We start from the raw sequence: 17,033 nt of genomic DNA on the forward strand, positions 1-17,033 counted from the left end.
CTGGCTATGTAGGCATATGTACCGGTAGCTGTTAAAGTTGAGTCCATAGTACTTTTTCTCTCCACAACTGTTCAAAATGGACTCTTCCAGATTTGGGCATAAGCCCTGCCCACTTCGCAAGCAGCCAATAGTGTGTGCTGGCTAACATTGCAACAGGATTTTGTAGGGATGCACGCCCTGCGTGACTTGCATGTAAAGAGCATCTTTTTCAGACTTGGACAGGTGTTGTGCAGTCATGGTTGTGGTTGGTCAAAACTTTTCTTTTTTTTCAAATTACTTCTTCAACTAAATGAATCAGCTGATCAGTGACAAATAAAACTGTATTGTGTGTACAAAGATGTACCGTATTGTACATTTCTCAAACTGTGTTGGGGTTAAATTGCATGTAAGAAAGGATGAGATTGTCAATTTAAAAAAAAGTCTGAAAATTAGACAATTTAAGGTCTGTAAAAGTATTCCATACTGATGATGTCTTTCTCTCAGTTTCAAAAGGTCTGATTTCAAACAAAAGTCTGAGAAGTCTCAAGACTGTGTAAGGGACAACACACAATCTCCACAAAAATATTTGTGGTCTTGGAAGATAATTTGTTCCTGAAAAATCAGAGTGGAATCTTCATAAGAATTGATTTGAATTTGTCCAAATGACAGTTTGACAACATACATGTATAGTACAATATATGGGTCATTCCAAGAAGTTGAGATACAAAGTATGACAATTGACATTGGGGTCAAATTTTCAATTTGCTTAAGTACAAGTTTTGTTTATGCATTTTTTGATAGCCCATACATTGTGCTCTAACAACACATTAAAATTTAAGTCACATGATTTGGAAAGTTGGTAAATTTGTACAACATGTAATGACTATGGAGAAGTTGTGGATGTAACCGGAAGCCACGTCCTGTTACATCCAAACCTTGTTTTGTTCACAATTAATACTTTAAAATGCTTCAATTCACACCAAACTTGAGTTTATCATCAAATAGCTTCATTTAATAATATCCATAGACTGCTAACACACTTTTTCCTCATTTTTTTATGCCGGACGCCAAAACATACAGAATTTGGGTATGAAAGTTATTTTTGAATATCATCGAGCGTGGTATCATTTAAAAGCTTAACTTATAGCCTTATTGTCACATGACATTTGTTTTAGAAATAATCATTCCACAACAAAGAAAAAACTGTTTTATAATCAGACCTCAGAAAGTTATGGCCTGTTCCTCAACTTCATGGAATGACCCATAACGTGTACACGTGTAACCTACAATGCACATCGTAGTGGCTAAGATCAAGCAGGGACTCTCCCTGTATTTTATAGCTCCATATTTCCTGGCATATCGAAATCTGTATCCTTCTGATTGTATTAAGTGAATTGATAATGTGTACCAATTGCAACAAAATATTATTTCTGTATACATGATACACACACGGATCTATGCCATCTGACTGTCTGAAAGATACTGTTCCAACAACTTTAGGAATACATGATCTGGTTCACGGTACCCTGTGGAGACATGCATAATAGGAAACAAAAGATTGTATACTTCTCCACAGGCAATGACAGGGCAATTTCTATAGGTGAATGTACCGGTACATCTCCACAAGGTTATCACGAAATAGATATGGATTTTACTCAAAAACTAAGAATTTCCAAGGTGTGTCACAAATTGAAGTATTTTATGTAAGGGATAGTAAGTCCGAATTTCAGCCCAGGAAATTAATTCTGGTTAAAATAGGATCACTTTGAAACTACAAATTCAAACTCTAAAATTTTAGTACACGAGAACAAAGAAATGACTCCACAAGGATACAAATTCCAGTATCTGTGTGTTGATATGTATGTACCGGTATGTACATGTACTTGAGTGCAGTATTGTGAACACTCTGAAACTTACATTTGACTAGAAAACGTCAAGCCTGCACCACTTGATCTTACATGTACCGGTACATGTAAAGTTCTGTAGTCAGCTGGCAGTGAGCAAGACTGTTTTCTAGTCAAGTCCGACCAAAGGCCTGTTCATACGGTACTTCATGCAACTGCTAACATGGCTAATGCGATGCGAATTTGATGTCTGGAAGCATTCGCTGCGAAGTTGAAATGTGTTCAACTTCTGCAAATTTGCAGCACAAAACCTTGCCCTGATGTCACAAGTTAGCGTTCGCGCTCACGGGGAGTATGAACCGGCCTTTAGTCTGATTACTTGTATACAAGTACTGCGGGTTTGAATCCCGCCTGGGCCAATATGTGGATTGGGTTTTCAGTCCCTACCTGATTCCATGGGTTTTTCCCAGAATATTCTTCTGGGCTTTTCCTCCCACCTCTAAAACTGTAACTTCTTCTCATTGTCTTCTCTCCACAGGTTTCTTCAGGCTTGTGAGCTACAGTGCCTAGGGCGCTTTTGAGGAATCCTTGGTTTCATTACCAGAAATGGTTTTAATAATTTATAATAATAATAATAACAAATACTAATAATATGGTGCAAATTAACCAACAGGACAACTTTCAGAAATGAAAGATTCGCTTAATTAATGTGTGTCAAATTAAATGTGTACTCATCCATCACTGCAACAGTTACAAAGTTTACCCTTAACATTTACTGACATGTATGCAAAATGGGTATTTCCAACAGTTTGAACAGGTTCAGAAGATGTGCCAAAATAAATATGCACACTCATCTTCCGAAGAAACTGCTTTTGACAAGGATCACAAACAAAGCATGGTACAAGTATGTACATGTAGTTGTGTGTGGTACAGTGTTTGCATTGCACCGGTACAGCTTTGTACCCTAACCTACCGGTAACCCTTGAGTAACTTAATGCAGCACTATGGAATATCATCCACAATGCTACTGAAATGAGGAACAAGGAAGGAAGTTTACATGTGTCTGTGAACATGGTGAATGTCATGGATATTTATCAGTTTGGCGCCAATGATCTCATTGTCCTCCTATAATCCACTGCATGGAGCCAACTGACTACAGATTTCTGTAACCTTTTGTGTATTTTTGTCATAAATGGTGTAAATTGTAGTTGAAGCTCAAACCTGTTTCTCATTTACCCTAACTCCCTAGGCCTTTTTGCTATATGTACATGTAGCCTCAGTCCTGCAAAATCCTCCAATTGGCCTCATGGAAAAATAGCATAATATAGACTATAGCCTCAATCCTGAGTATTTTTTAAATGTGCAGTTGAGGTTTAACTGCTGACTCGCTTTCGCTAGTCCCCACCAAGGGCGGATCCAGAACACAATTTCAGTCCTTCTGATTTGAGGCGTGCGATCCCACCCCCACGCCATCACACGCCTAAAAGCTTCCCGAGAAGTGTGAATAATTGCACGCCTGAAACCCTCTGTACTGCACACCTCGCCATACATTTACAGCATAATTTGTGAAATATCTTTTACAATGTACGTCGGTGAAGAGAAAATGGCTTTACTGTACACCAAGATGAATATTATTTTAAAAAATACCAAGTGTTCAGCACCAGATTGGACCATGGAATCACACGCCTAGAAAAATCACACGCCTAGAAAAAATTACACGCCTAGAAAAATCACACGCCTAGAAAAAACACATGCCTAGAAAAATCACACGCCTAGAAAAAACACATGCCTAGAAAAATCACACGTCTAGAAAAACCACACGCCTAAAAAAATCCAGGTGTGCCTTTTTCCACACGCCAGTGATTTTCAAATCAGAAGGACTGCAATTTTGTTTGGGGGGGGGGGGTGATGGGGGGGGGGTGATGGGGGCCAAACAAAATTTGGGGGTCCAACAAAATTTTGGTCCCCCTAAAAGTGGGTCAAAAAATTAAGGCGTGGGGTTCGTGGCCCGCTTAAGGGTCCCGAAATCTGAGTGCGATCTGAGGCAATTTCTGACCACTTTAAGTAACCAAATTTTGTTTAAAGGAAAAGATGGTGGTGCCTACCTTTCCTACTTAAATGTGTCAACAAGCGTCAACAAGCGTCAATGATCGTCAGCGATCGTCAACAAGCGTCAACGATCGTCAACAAGCATCAACAAATTTTGTATACGCTTCTGAACATTAAAAGTAGCTTTACAAAGCAATAAAGAACATCTTCTACATATCAATTAAAGTTAAAATAATTTAAAAACTTGTTTTTTGAATGCGGAATGTACGACGAGTTTGCAGATTAGTGTTGGCCGCCATCTTGTTTGGATGGCGCTGTACACTTCACGCATGCGTAATAGGGCTAGCTTCACATAAACAAAATGGCGGCCAACACAAACTCGACAGAGTTGTTGTATGTTTCGCGTTGAAAAAAAATAGTTTTTACTTTCATTTATAAATTATATGCTGAAGGTGTTACTTTGTTGCCATTTCTACCATATAAAGCTGTTTTTGATTTTCCAAAATTTGTTAGAACTACAAAATTTGTTGACGCTGGGTTGATGACCGTTGAAGTTTGTTGACGCTTGTTGATGCATTTTAGGACTGCCTACCTTTATTGCGACGTCACTTTAAAAAAAATGCATTTGGTTTTTTTTTTGTCTCAGATTTTGCTCGTCATGTAATTTGACAATATCTCACAAGCTGCGTTGACATGATTCTAACGCGATTCTACCGCGATAGGTCATGTAGGTCAATACAATAGACTACACACAATAAAAAAAATATGAAAACAAAATATGAAAACAAAATCGGGGCGGGCGTGAAAATCGGGGCGGGCAGTGATGAAAACCTAAAAATCAATTTAGAATGGCCATAAGCTCTCAGATAGGGTCTTGAAACTCAATGGTTCTTGGGCAACATAGCAACCGATGAAAAGTGGTGTGCAAATTTTCGTCGTACATGTCGTATGATGTCAGTATTGTCACCCTGGCCCCACCCCTAGTCCGAGTAACTTGGACCCAACTTATCGCCTTTTTTAACATTTGGACGTGGTCTGGCGATAGTAAGGTCCAAGCTAATAGTGCGAGCTGGACAACATCATCATGTCACTGTCCCAAAAACCAACATTTCCCAACAAAAAACATCAGATTTCACCCTCAAAACGGCCTCCAAATTACTAGATATGCCACCTGAGGTACAAGTAGACATCGATGATTAAGATGGTTGTACTGAAGTTTACTTACGATCCGGAAGAAAAGTGAAATTTCCCGTTCAATTCTGAGAGCTCCCCTCACGATCTTGAACACGTTAAATTTCCAACTCTGTTATTGTGTTAATGTTTGAACGACGCGATTTCTTCTTCATGCCCAGCGTACATTCGATGGTCCCCGTATCCCGAGTGCGATCCGTTACCGAGCACGCGCGATGCATCGATTATGATAATGAGCAGACTGGATCACGTTTGTAAACACATGTGCATTTCGAACGATAATAGGGAGTCGGGATCTAGCGCAGCTTTTATGGCGGATACCAGTTCAAGCTGGTTCCCGATTCCCTTTTACAGTTCGAAATGCACTTGTGTTTACAAACGTGACTCATTATCATAATCGATGCATCGCGCGCACTCGGTATCGGAATCGCACTCGGGATACGGGGACCATCGAATGTACGCTGGGCATGAAGAAAAAAATCGCGTCGTTCAAACATTAACACTAGTCGGAAATTTAACGTGTTCAAGATCGCGAGGGGAGCTCTCAGAATTGAACGGGAAATTTCACTTTTCTTCCAGATCGTAAGTAAACTTCAGTACAACCATCTTAATCATCGATGTCTACTTGTACCTCAGCTGGCATATCTAGTAATTTGGAGGCCGTTTTGAGGGTGAAATCTGATGTTTTTTGTTGGGAAATGTTGGTTTTTGGGACAGTGACATGATGATGTTGTCCAGCTCGCACTATTAGCTTGGACCTTACTATCGCCAGACCACGTCCAAATGTTAAAAAAGGCGATAAGTTGGGTCCAAGTTACTCGGACTAGCCCCACCCCCACCTGCAAAGAAGGCCGAATGTTAGACAAGTAAAATAATTTGAAATTTCTAAAGTTTATCTCTGATGTCAACATGTACAACCTAGGTTTTGAGCATGAAATATTTTTCAAATAAATTATTACTGAATTGACAGAAATGAACTGAATGGAAAAAGCAAGTGTCCGGAAACTGGGCGAAGCTACAGGCAGTACAGTGCTTTGCCCATATCAAACTGCACAGGGTCAATGAAAATCGTCAGAGCTGGGCCTGGGTTGGCCGAACATCCGTCTTTAACAAGCGGTCTTTCCGACATGAAACGACAGAAATTTCAACTCACGTTCTCTTTCGTGGTCGTAGCCAATGACAGCAAAGTAATCCGCAAGGCGAGCCATTGTTTCGGACCACAAACTGAGTTCACTTTTCATTCGATTACATGTTCACTGTCAGTGTCATCTTCGCCGAAGACAGGTCGCCATTTTGGATTCCGAGAATAGCTTTTCTGCGCATGTTTTCTGCACATATGCATATGACAGGTGCACTGCTTTGATGTCCAAAAAGAGGGCGCGGCACACCTTTTAAAGCCCTGCTTTGAAATATCGTCGTTTCTGGATGCCGATACGGCTAGTTTCGCAGTGGAGCTGTGGCAGGAGATGAAAACGACGGCCCAAGATGATCATTAAATGATAAGTCAGAGTCCACTTACTGTTTTATGACTTCTATCAATGTCCGTCTGATAGCTGATGGGTGTGTCTGCCATCTGCCCCAATGATTTGCATAAAATTAAATATGCACGAACACTTCCAAATTTGAGGGATTGTACATTTGATTTGAATTGATTTGATTTATTCACAATTTCCACATAAAATTATACAGATTAGTTAATATTTAACAAGAAAAAAAATATTTTGAACTGTAAATTAAAAAAAAATTACATAGAGCCCCCTTTTAATTCAGTGCAAAAAGCAGGGAAAGCGGGGGAAATGGTTATAAAAACTTATTTCCACTGCGGTTACCATTACAATACATGTCCCAGGAACATGTTTCCTGGAGTTTACAGTTGTTGACAAAAAGTTATTCGAAACGATAAAAACAGTTGTTCAAATCTTGGTTACAATTATATTGGTTACAAAACGAATTGTTTTTTTAATTTTTTTTTATGTTGTTTTGGTTTCTTTTTTATTGAACGCAGTGAGTAGTGAGTGCACTGTTTTTATAGAGTTCAGAAAGCGTCCCATGAACTACCTCGCCACTAGTGCTGGAGCCGGCCCTCCCCCTCCGGCTGTGGTTGAGGAAGTCAATCCCATCCCATTCCCTGCCCCCAAGCAATCCCTGGCCGGTTGGATTGCCCTCCCCTACTCTCTTCTCTGGAGCAGTTTGCTCGCGTGTAGCGAGATGTGTAGCCTCTGCAACCCCTCCCCGGCCACCCCACCTCTCCTTTCTCCTCATTTCTCTTCGCGCAGCCTCCCCTTCTCCAATTTGTCCTTCTTCCGTCGCCGTTTCCGTCGCCGTTTCCGTCGCCGTTTCGTCGTCGCCACCGCCACGCCCGTGTTACGAAAATCTCCCTCAATCTTCTTCTCGCTTCTCCCTTGTTCTACCCACTGCTGCCCTGTACATGTAGCTCTATACCCCAGCTCTATTAACACATACACTTAACATTCATTATAATTTCCAATTTTTAAAAGCTCCTTTCACTTCATAATGAGCATGTATCATATCTAAACTAAGTCAGGTATGCTAAAGTGTACCCGGTACGGCACGTCTGATGACGTCATGAAACTGAAACTAACGTGCACTTGTACATAAAATATTCCTCGGCAACATTCATGAGTAGGGAGGCTTCAGGCCTATATATATTTTGTCATGGATGATCGAACTTCCCCCACCTACCCCCAACCCCCTCGTCTTTGATGATTAAGACTTGAAGGTTACTAGACAAGGAGTTTGGAGGCAACAAAGTGAAATCTTCTGTGAGTTAGTTTGATGGTATTCCCCTGAAGATGAGTAGAACTCACCATTCCAAATGTCCAGTTCACCAGTTCTTTCAAGGTAGAACCGCAAAAATCCTTGCCAAGACCCTACCATGCTAAATAAGTAATTTTATTGAAGGACGATTTTGCTAAAAAAAGTTTAGCTTGACAAAATTAATTTTTCAAGGGAAAAGGCAAAATGACAATATTTCCAAACTGATGGTAAAATAATGGTTCACATGGTAAGTTTGACAAGTATTAAAGTAATGACGATCTTCTAATGCCTTATTTCTTTTATGGCCAGTGACTTCTAAAGCTCTAATAAACACAAACTCACCCGAGACGAGAAAACTTAATTTGAAATTGCTACTGGCCGCGGGTCCGTTTATACGACAGAACTGAAGAAATATTCTCCACCAGAATTGTCCAATGATGGGAATACATAAAAGTAGGGTTTTATTTTTTATAACTAGACACCGGTTGGGCACTTTGCTTAAACCTATACCACCCCCAGAAGTGTGTGCATTACTGCAATGGACACAGTTCTTATAAAAATGGCCCAAATTTGCCGTAAATTGCCATTTACCAACTCCACCAAAATCCCCCCCCCATTTTTTTTTGTGCAGATAAGCCAAATGCCAAGTCCATCACATGTAGCGGGGTGAGTGATGGCTTTTGACCGACACAGTCTAGTAAAACAAATGGCTGCCATAGTATGGGAATGTTCCCGTTTTTTCTGCCAAAAGGCGTTTTTTTTCGCACCTCCCGTAATCAGCAAATGTGTGTAGATATATATTTTCCCGATGTCACAAGAAATGTCCAAATTCTTCGTGTTCATTTAATTCACCTTAGGCCTTCGGAAAAGTCTGTTATCGATGTTGTTTCAAACTGTACATGTTTCGTACATGATCTGATAGTGCATACATCTTTCGAATTTACAAAGATTGTTTTTTACAATGTGTTTGAAGAAGACTAAAACAAAATCAAGAACAGATGTATCTTCGTTTTTTATATCTCTACTTTTATTTCACGAAAATTGGTGAGAGAAAAAGGAATTAGACGTTTTATAAAAAGAAAAACAAAGCTTTTAAGCTACTCATGACTGATTTCAGAAAAACTAAGTAACATACCCCTCATAAGTAGTTAGGGAAACAAATGAACATTTTTTTTTTTACTTCAGAATCCACAAAATAACCTTACTGTATCTTTAATCGATTTGAAAAATAGTATCTACACCAGAAGCTCCAAGAGCTATTTGACAAATTTATTTAAAATATATACAGGTATTGCAGCAGTCCGCACTAAACAATTTTGCATTAATCGACCTAACACAACTAATACTATAAATCTGCTAAAAATGTAATGCCTAGTTCCACAGCTTGAAATACTGACAAATTTATGTAAATGAAAGATACCTTTTTGGGACTTGAGTTACAGAGCTCAGTTACAGAGATCAGGAGCTTGCCACACTAGCACAGTGTCTTTATCAACTGGTGTTGTTGAGGCCCTCACGTGACCCATCACGTGACCAGGCTTGGAATTTTAATTAATAATGCTTCATTTTAATTTACAAAAATGCTTGAGAAGTGATAACACGAGTCCCATTTCCAAACAATTAGTTCTTTTGTCATAATAACCAGACTGGGCACATTTCAGGTCACTCTGGGGTACCACGATGATCAAATAAACAGAAGTCCACACGAAACAAGGACATTTTCATCCTAGTTTCTCTGGATTTTGTTTGTTGCCTGAATAAATCAAAACTGCACTAGCCTGAAAGTGTGGACATTCAAGACGAAGCAATGCTGCCAATAATTACAATATTTACAATAAGCCTCTGTAGTAATGACGTCCAACTTTGTTTACATGTGCACTTTCCTATGGAGCCAGTGGGGGCCCACGGTCCACTGAGCACCATAGGAATGCACACACGTAAACAAAGTGTGATGTCATTAGTACAGAGGCTTATTCATTTGACTCTTCACACGGACATTGCTTGACTTTGAAATGTTTGCATCCGAAATACGAAATATACATATCGGTGAGTTTACTATGTGTCCATGACTGAAACAAGACGGACAGAAACCGTAAAAAATGATTAGGAAAGATATCTACAGCAAGCGAATTGCATCTGAAATATAATGCTGACTTTTAATTCACATCCACCAAAGGGAGCAGGCCAATCACATGGAGATGGCAAAGCTGGTTGCAGTTGGGTCATTATATTAACTTGGGTCCACTTTTTTTCCTGTCCCTGTTACATCTGACGTTGATGATCTTATAATTCTGATGCACTCTTTAATGCAGTCGTCCTTCAAGAGAGTGATTACGAATAGCAAACTACCTACCCAACAAATAACTTCTGTTTGAAGTCGTTCTTAATAATACTTGAATGGCTAATTATAAAGGTCAGAGGTAACAGGGACAGGAAAATGTCACACTTTGACTCCTAAATTTATAGGATGGCCCAGATAGAAAACAAAATGCACAGCTTTCAAATTTTGTTTAAAGCAGGCAAAGCAAAGTATTAAACTGAGTCAACGACATGTCCACTGACTAGTTGAATCTCAAACAATAGGTACGAACAAAAGGAATGCTCGGTCTGAGTGGTCTCATGGCCTGATGAACAGGGGTAATACTTGCAACTGTGAAGTGCTTTGCGACTTAGCTTTGGTGGAAAACGTTATATAGACGACACATTTTATTATTATGACTTGTGATGGATTTGTCATGACCGTGGCAAAATGTTGTGAAGCTGCTAAGAACAGAACTGTGCAATTCACAGTAAATGTTTGCCTTGCCAAAATATTACAAAAAAACCCAGGTTACCAGCCAAAGTGACACTCATTGGTCCATAGAGACTGCTGTCTGATTGATCCACTTAATACTAGTGTCCAATTAACTGCGGGCTTAGAGGCTCGTCTGGGCAAACCTTTATTTCCTTAACCTTAATGATCAGTCTTCAGTTGGAGAAGCCGTCAGAGCCAGAGATGGCGGCCCAAACGGATCAACCTGCATCCGGACAGAAAAAGAAAATTGAGAAATAAAGTGCATTACAGTTGACATTTATTGATATCCTTTTCATATTACACTATGCACAATGTGTTAGGGTAGATCATTTGTCATTTGTGCATTTTTTCCGTTTGAACCAATAAAAGTGCTCAATATCTGAAGACGATGCTTAACAACTAAACCTGATGAAGCTTTAGCTCTGTGAATGCTGTATATTGCAAGCAACAGTATTCTAGGATTTCGTTTTCAATTCAAATATAGCCAAGCCATGTTGAACTGTACCCGAAAACCGCGTCCTGGACACGTTCTCATTCAGCCGATTGCAACTACATGATGTCACGCACTGAACTGACGAATAATAACAACCGCGCGCACGTGTGCTCATGTCAACGCTTGAGCGCACCCTTCCCCCGAATTTCAAACCAACTACTAACAGAAATTTTCAAAAAAGCGCAACTTGGCGCATCTTTGGAAATGGCCTTAGTTTATTGTTTTCTTTAAAATGACATTATGCCAGAAAGAATAATTTCACAGGGAGTTTAGTCCCATTACTATCTTTAAACCAAGTAAGCTTTTCAACAATAATTTGGTCAGTTACTTTTTGGATAGCTGCAAATGATCCACTCTACCTTTTATAAACAGATTGAATACACTGGTGTTTGAAGAAGACCACCACTGGGTTCGAATCCCTCCCGAGCCTTGTACATTGTTAGTCTCCTTACCCTGACTGCAATATATTTGTTGGATGTCAACATAATCTCTAATGCCAGGTAACTGTCCTTTTTGGGTAGCACTTGACCAACTTAGCTATTTTCTCACTGCAACGGGGTTCGAATCCCACCTTAGCCCTGTATGCTGATTGGTCGGCCTACCCTGATTGCAGGATATCTATTGGACACTACCATAATGTCGGATGCCTGGTAAGGACTTTCCTTTCTGGTGCATGACTAGTGAGTTTTTCATCACATTACTGTCACCAGGTTCGAATCCCACCTGAACCCTTTATGTTAAGTGGGCCTATCCTGAATGTTGGGCCTTTATTGAAAATTACTACAATGTCTGGTGCCTAAGGACTGCCTTTGCTTGTGCATGACTAGTTATCTCTCTATCACGTAACTGCAACCGGGTTCGAATCCCTCCCAAGCCCTATATGATTGGTCTACCTACCCTGACTGCAGGGTGTTTGTTGGAGGTCACCATGATGTCAGTGGCTTGTGGACCATCCTTCTTTCTGGCCCTCGACCAGTTTGCCTTGACCTCCACCTGATTACGACTCCCTGTACAACAAAATATTATAAGCCAGAATTCTTAACTCAACGTTCAAAATATTGAGGACACTTAGTTTTTTTTCTCAAGCATGGCTGATCTTTGTGTCCATCCCTTTTCCTTGCGAAAGAGTTTCTTATGTGGAATTACTTAGGTTCCTTCTGCATAAAAATTGCTTGGCCTGTTTGTGTTTTTGCACCTTCTCGATAAAAAAAAGCCTTTCATTTTCACTATTAAAGTGGATTCTTGGTTCACTGGCAAACTATCAATTAAACAAATAACCGAGTCATCGTGGGCCAAGGCGCCATAAACCAGGCATGATACTCAACCTTCTGGAAGAAAAGGACAAAGTGTCCTGCCGATCCCCAAAAGTGTAATGTCTACAGGGTGAGTAAAAAAAAAGCACTTTCAAAATCTAGGATATTAAAGCCCAATTCATAAGCTTTCTTTTAGTTTAAGAATCATTCAAATCACTCATGTACCTTTCATGTTACGGAGTTTTAAACACAACCACCGTTTTAAAGTTCTGTCCATGGATCACAAAAAAGGTGTGCGTTCTTTCATCAAAACGAAAACAATTCACACACATCCCTATGTGATTTGTTTTCGTTTTGCTGAAAGAACACTTAAATTTTTTGTGATCCGTGGACAGAACCTTAAAACGGCGGTTGTGTTTAAAATTCCGTAACTTGAAAAGTACATAAGTGATTGAATGGTTCTTGTACTAAAAGAAAGCTTATGAATTGGGCTTTCGTATCCTAGATTTTGAAAGTGCTACATGCAGAACTTCACTAAAAAAATGGTTCCAACATTTGTTTTTTGTTTTTTTTACCTCACCCTGTACTGTACACAATGCTGAAAATGAAGTAAATAATAGACAATGAAAGGAGAAATTTGTCATGGAAATCCGATAAAAACAGGAAAACTACCCGTGCCACACGAACCCACCTTTGGATCCCTTGAAGTGATCGCCATGTGACAGGCAGAGCAGCTGATCCCTTTTGATCTCGCCAAAGTCGGTCACTCTCTGGCCATCGGCCGTGTAGATCTGCGCTGCTGCTTTGCGCATGTCCAGCCTGGCCGTGCCGTCCTGCAGGATCTCGGACATGGAGGAGCCCCAGGCGAAGGTGTGCTTGTCGGGAGGCTCTCCGTTCTTGTACACCTTGACACGCTTCTGAACATTTAGAGAGAGATTTTCGCAGTAAAGCATGGATCAAAAGAAGCAACATTTGGACTTAATCTTTGTGTTCTTGTAATTGATGTTACATTTACACAGTTGTAATCAACTCTGTCATAAGTCTAACACAAGTTCTTCAGTTTCAAGTCAAGTCACTAGCTATTCAAATGAACACAAATGTGATGCGATCAAGCTACATGAGTCGTTTGTCGACCTTGGTCAAAAATGTTTTATTACAGATTTGAAAAGAGCACAATCTCAGCATTACTGATGTAAAAACCGCAATGCTGATACCATCTTTAGTTAAAATATTCTGGAAGTCGGAACACCAAGAGATGTGATGAAGTGATGTGATGAAGTGGCCCTATTTTGGCCTGTATCTCCAAATAAAAATTCTCGACAAACGATTCATTTAGCTTGATCGCATCACAAATAACAAAAGCATTCTTTGGAATAGTTCATCCACTGTTACTTGTGATTGGACTTGTGAACGGACTTGTGATTTACTTTTTGACCGGAGTTCTGATGGACTTGTTATTGACTTGACTTCAAGACCGACATTATAACAAAAATAATCTCAATCCTTTTACAAACTTTTAACAAACAAGACCGCTCATGTTCAATATGATAGCCCATTTTGCCTGATCTAACTTCCGGATTTAGGTTACCAAGAAGCAGCAAGATCAGCAAACCTACAGCTAACTGACAATTATCCTTCTTGGTCAAAATCTACTGTATTAGCTTTTAAAATTGTGTTCATTTTGTCGAGGCAACATTCCTTTGCCAAGGAAAGTCTGCTTTAAAAAAAATGGAACCGTCACTGTCAAGGGGAAAGATCCATATTTTAACATTATTTAAAACCTTATTTTCTACCAGCTGCTTGGAACAGCCTTTTTTTTATACAACGCATCACAATTACAAACAGATCAATTGCATTCAGCTGCCATCTTGGAGGTGTGTTTTGTTCTGTGAATTCATGAACAATGAACACACAAGAAGTCCACTCATGTGTATCCCTGTCGAGGAAAAGCACACACCTCTACCATGGCTGAAGTGCAAACAGTCTATAGTGCGCAAAATTCTTTACCAAATTCGGCTGGCTGTAGAGCTTCTTGCTGCCGTCAATCACCGGCCTGGTGGCAACGTGATTGCCCGCCTGTTGTTTTTGCTGACCTTTGACCTCTTGCAGGTGATTCTCCAGCTGGTGTACCACCAGCGACCTCTTGACCTCGCCCATGCTGGGCTGGGTCCAGCCCCCTTCCACCATCACGGGGGCGTCTGGGCTAAGGGTGCTGATGTACTGTGGCCCCTCCATGCCATTAGTTCTTCGTCCTTAAAAAAAATTAAAACAATTTCAGCATTATGGAAGAAGGCTTGTTATCTCAGACAATTGTAAAAGCACTTCAAATACACTGCAAATTGAAGAAGTTCAGAGACGACTTCATTTTAAGAAAGTCTCCCTGAAATGGAAACATAAAAGAAAATTGTACCTTGCATCTGGCGTAAGACGTGCTTCTCTTTTTCAAGTTCCAGGACGACTCCAGCACGTTCCTCTCTCTGCTGAAGCAGAAGCTTCCTTTTGTAGTCAACGTCTGAGAATGAGAATGCATGGTCATTAACATAACCCACTAGTCAGTTACATTGGAATCCACCTCATTCTCAGGTTCTAGTTTTTATCTCAATCTCAACAGTAGCCCCGGCGGTTTTAACTGGTTACCCTTGTTCTGATTGGTGAACTTATTCAAATCAAGCAATGAATAAGCCTTTTCGGAGTTCCAACTGCGCGCCTTCGTAACCTGTGACAACGCACATTGTTTGTCTCAAATGCCCTTTGACAGTACCCACAATGCACAAACAGCCTTTTTGTAAAGTCAGTGGCGCGATGTTGTCAAAGGCCATTTGAGACAAATAATGCGCGTTGTCACAGGTTAAGAATGTGCAGTTGGAACTCCGAAAAGGCTTATTGTTATCACACACTTGGTGATTTTCAACCTGCTTCTCATCTAGTCTTGAATATTAGACATTAGTCTTGAATGTTATGCAAAAAGTTATGCTGCCAAAAAAAGTTGTCCAGTTCCCTTTGGATTTTTATCCTTTGTTGCCCACTCATGGAGGTTGGATGGTACAATTATCTCTGTACTGTTGTACTTTTCGATGTAAGACAAACTCTTAGGATTGCAGAATTTTATAATAAAACAAAAGGATTAAATACCAAATGACAGATTACTGAGTGCTTTGTCTACTTGAAAGGTTTGGTACACATAACTTTATCTTTGTGAATCACGTCACAAAATAATTAATGCTCTTTACTGAATGTAGTGTAAGTCTAAAAATTGTGTATACAAAATACAAATACATCACAAGTCCTCACGAGTCCATCGTAAGTCCAAACAAATCCATCAGATTTAATGATAGATTACATTTCAATACAGCTGCAATTGTCTTATGTTTTGATAAACTTCCCACTGACATTCGGGGCAACATTATGATTGTCTACTTACGTTCTGGCCTGACAAACTGCTCTCCGCACGAGACCCAGACCTCAACGGGGATGCGAAGCACAGAAGACACCTTCAGCTCTGAGGAGGAATCTTGCCGCTTGTCAGCTGTCTTGTCTTTCTCGTCTTCTGCTGAAACAGAAATGTTTTGATTTTTAGTTCATACTAATATTATCATCATATCGCACATTTCAATTTGCCACTTCGGTATTCTAACTGACTCTAGATTTGACTCAAGTCGGAATCGCTTTAAGTCGGTATCTTAAAAAATAAGTAAAAAAAAACTCACAAAAATCACTTAGTTTACATCTTTCCATAAGCACGACAAGTTACACTCCAGCACACGTTCCACTTCAGTGCCGTATAACAATGCGCGCACACTGTATGCACATTGTACAATACGCCTATTAAATGTACATGTGTGTGTGCATGTACAGAGCGTGTGCATACATGTGTTTCAAAAGTTAGATGGGTTGCTGCATTTTAAAAATAACATGTACATCTATGTTTTTAACATGTTGGTCTGGATTTGACGCATGAGGGCGCGTTATGGTATAGCGTGTATAGTGTTGCGTGTGCGCTATGTGTACACATTTACTATACTTACAGACCGAGCGCAACCCAGGCTTGGGCCAAGTCTAAATTGACTCTTGAGAGTCATTTGTACAATAATTGTACGATACTTCTTATTGTATACACACTTACTACTTACATGTACTATTTACTATTTTGCAACACTCCTAGGCCCAGCCACGGAGCAATATTTTCTATGTTGACAGGCCATGTACAGCGGTGTGTACAAAACCAATGGGAACAAATGACGTGTATTCACATCCACCACTGGAGACTCGGGGAAAGCTTGATGATTTTCCAGAAACCTGCCCCTGCATATGTACATTGCCAGATCGTTTTTACACGTCCTCCGGCGTTTAACTGGTTAACATTCACAAGTTTTGCAGCATAAATAATTAATGAATAACAAACAGCTCTACAAGTACAGACAGATTTTATTTTTTTACCTTGTTCGTTGATGTCCATCCCAGCCATTCCATAGCATGCTAGGTTCCACTGTATGAGATCCGATACTGTGAGGATGAGCGTACCATCTTGCGTGTACAGTCGCCGTGCTGCTGTGGACAGCTGCAGGTTGTAGGTACACTGGTCCAACAACTGATGAAACAAACAAAACCATGGCAAAATAACATGACCATCACCAGGGGTGCGAGTGACTACT

At 40.1% G+C, this 17,033-nt stretch overlaps 2 protein-coding genes across 15 annotated transcripts in view; both read right to left on the reverse strand.

The window, feature by feature from the left end:
* Positions 1-6,390, reverse strand: part of LOC119726647 (myotubularin-related protein 13-like) — a 101,958-nt gene extending 95,568 nt beyond the window's left edge. For all 13 annotated transcript variants that reach the window (XM_038198512.1, XM_038198455.1, XM_038198421.1 and 10 more), the window contains exon 1: positions 6,217-6,390. In XM_038198512.1, the coding sequence (XP_038054440.1) occupies positions 6,217-6,304 (88 nt within the window). In that variant the 5' untranslated portion in view covers positions 6,305-6,390. The remainder of the gene's footprint in view (positions 1-6,216) is intronic.
* Positions 6,391-8,842: 2,452 nt separating this feature from the next.
* The window catches only part of LOC119726733 (doublecortin domain-containing protein 1-like), a 41,021-nt gene continuing 32,830 nt past the window's right edge, over positions 8,843-17,033 (reverse strand). Inside the window, exons 32-38 of one of the 2 annotated variants that reach the window (XM_038198572.1) lie at positions 16,819-16,969; positions 15,803-15,928; positions 14,792-14,893; positions 14,389-14,633; positions 13,073-13,298; positions 12,026-12,135; positions 8,843-10,858 (exon numbers count right to left, since the gene is read on the reverse strand). In XM_038198572.1, the coding sequence (XP_038054500.1) occupies positions 10,802-10,858; positions 12,026-12,135; positions 13,073-13,298; positions 14,389-14,633; positions 14,792-14,893; positions 15,803-15,928; positions 16,819-16,969 (1,017 nt within the window). In that variant the 3' untranslated portion in view covers positions 8,843-10,801. Of the gene's footprint in view, positions 10,859-12,025; positions 12,136-13,072; positions 13,299-14,388; positions 14,634-14,791; positions 14,894-15,802; positions 15,932-16,818; positions 16,970-17,033 lie in introns of both variants that reach the window. The other variant, XM_038198564.1, reaches the window with a different exon arrangement.

This window comes from Patiria miniata, unplaced genomic scaffold, assembly GCF_015706575.1.
Source record: "Patiria miniata isolate m_02_andy unplaced genomic scaffold, ASM1570657v1 HiC_scaffold_1, whole genome shotgun sequence".
Lineage (NCBI taxonomy): Eukaryota > Metazoa > Echinodermata > Asteroidea > Valvatida > Asterinidae > Patiria > Patiria miniata.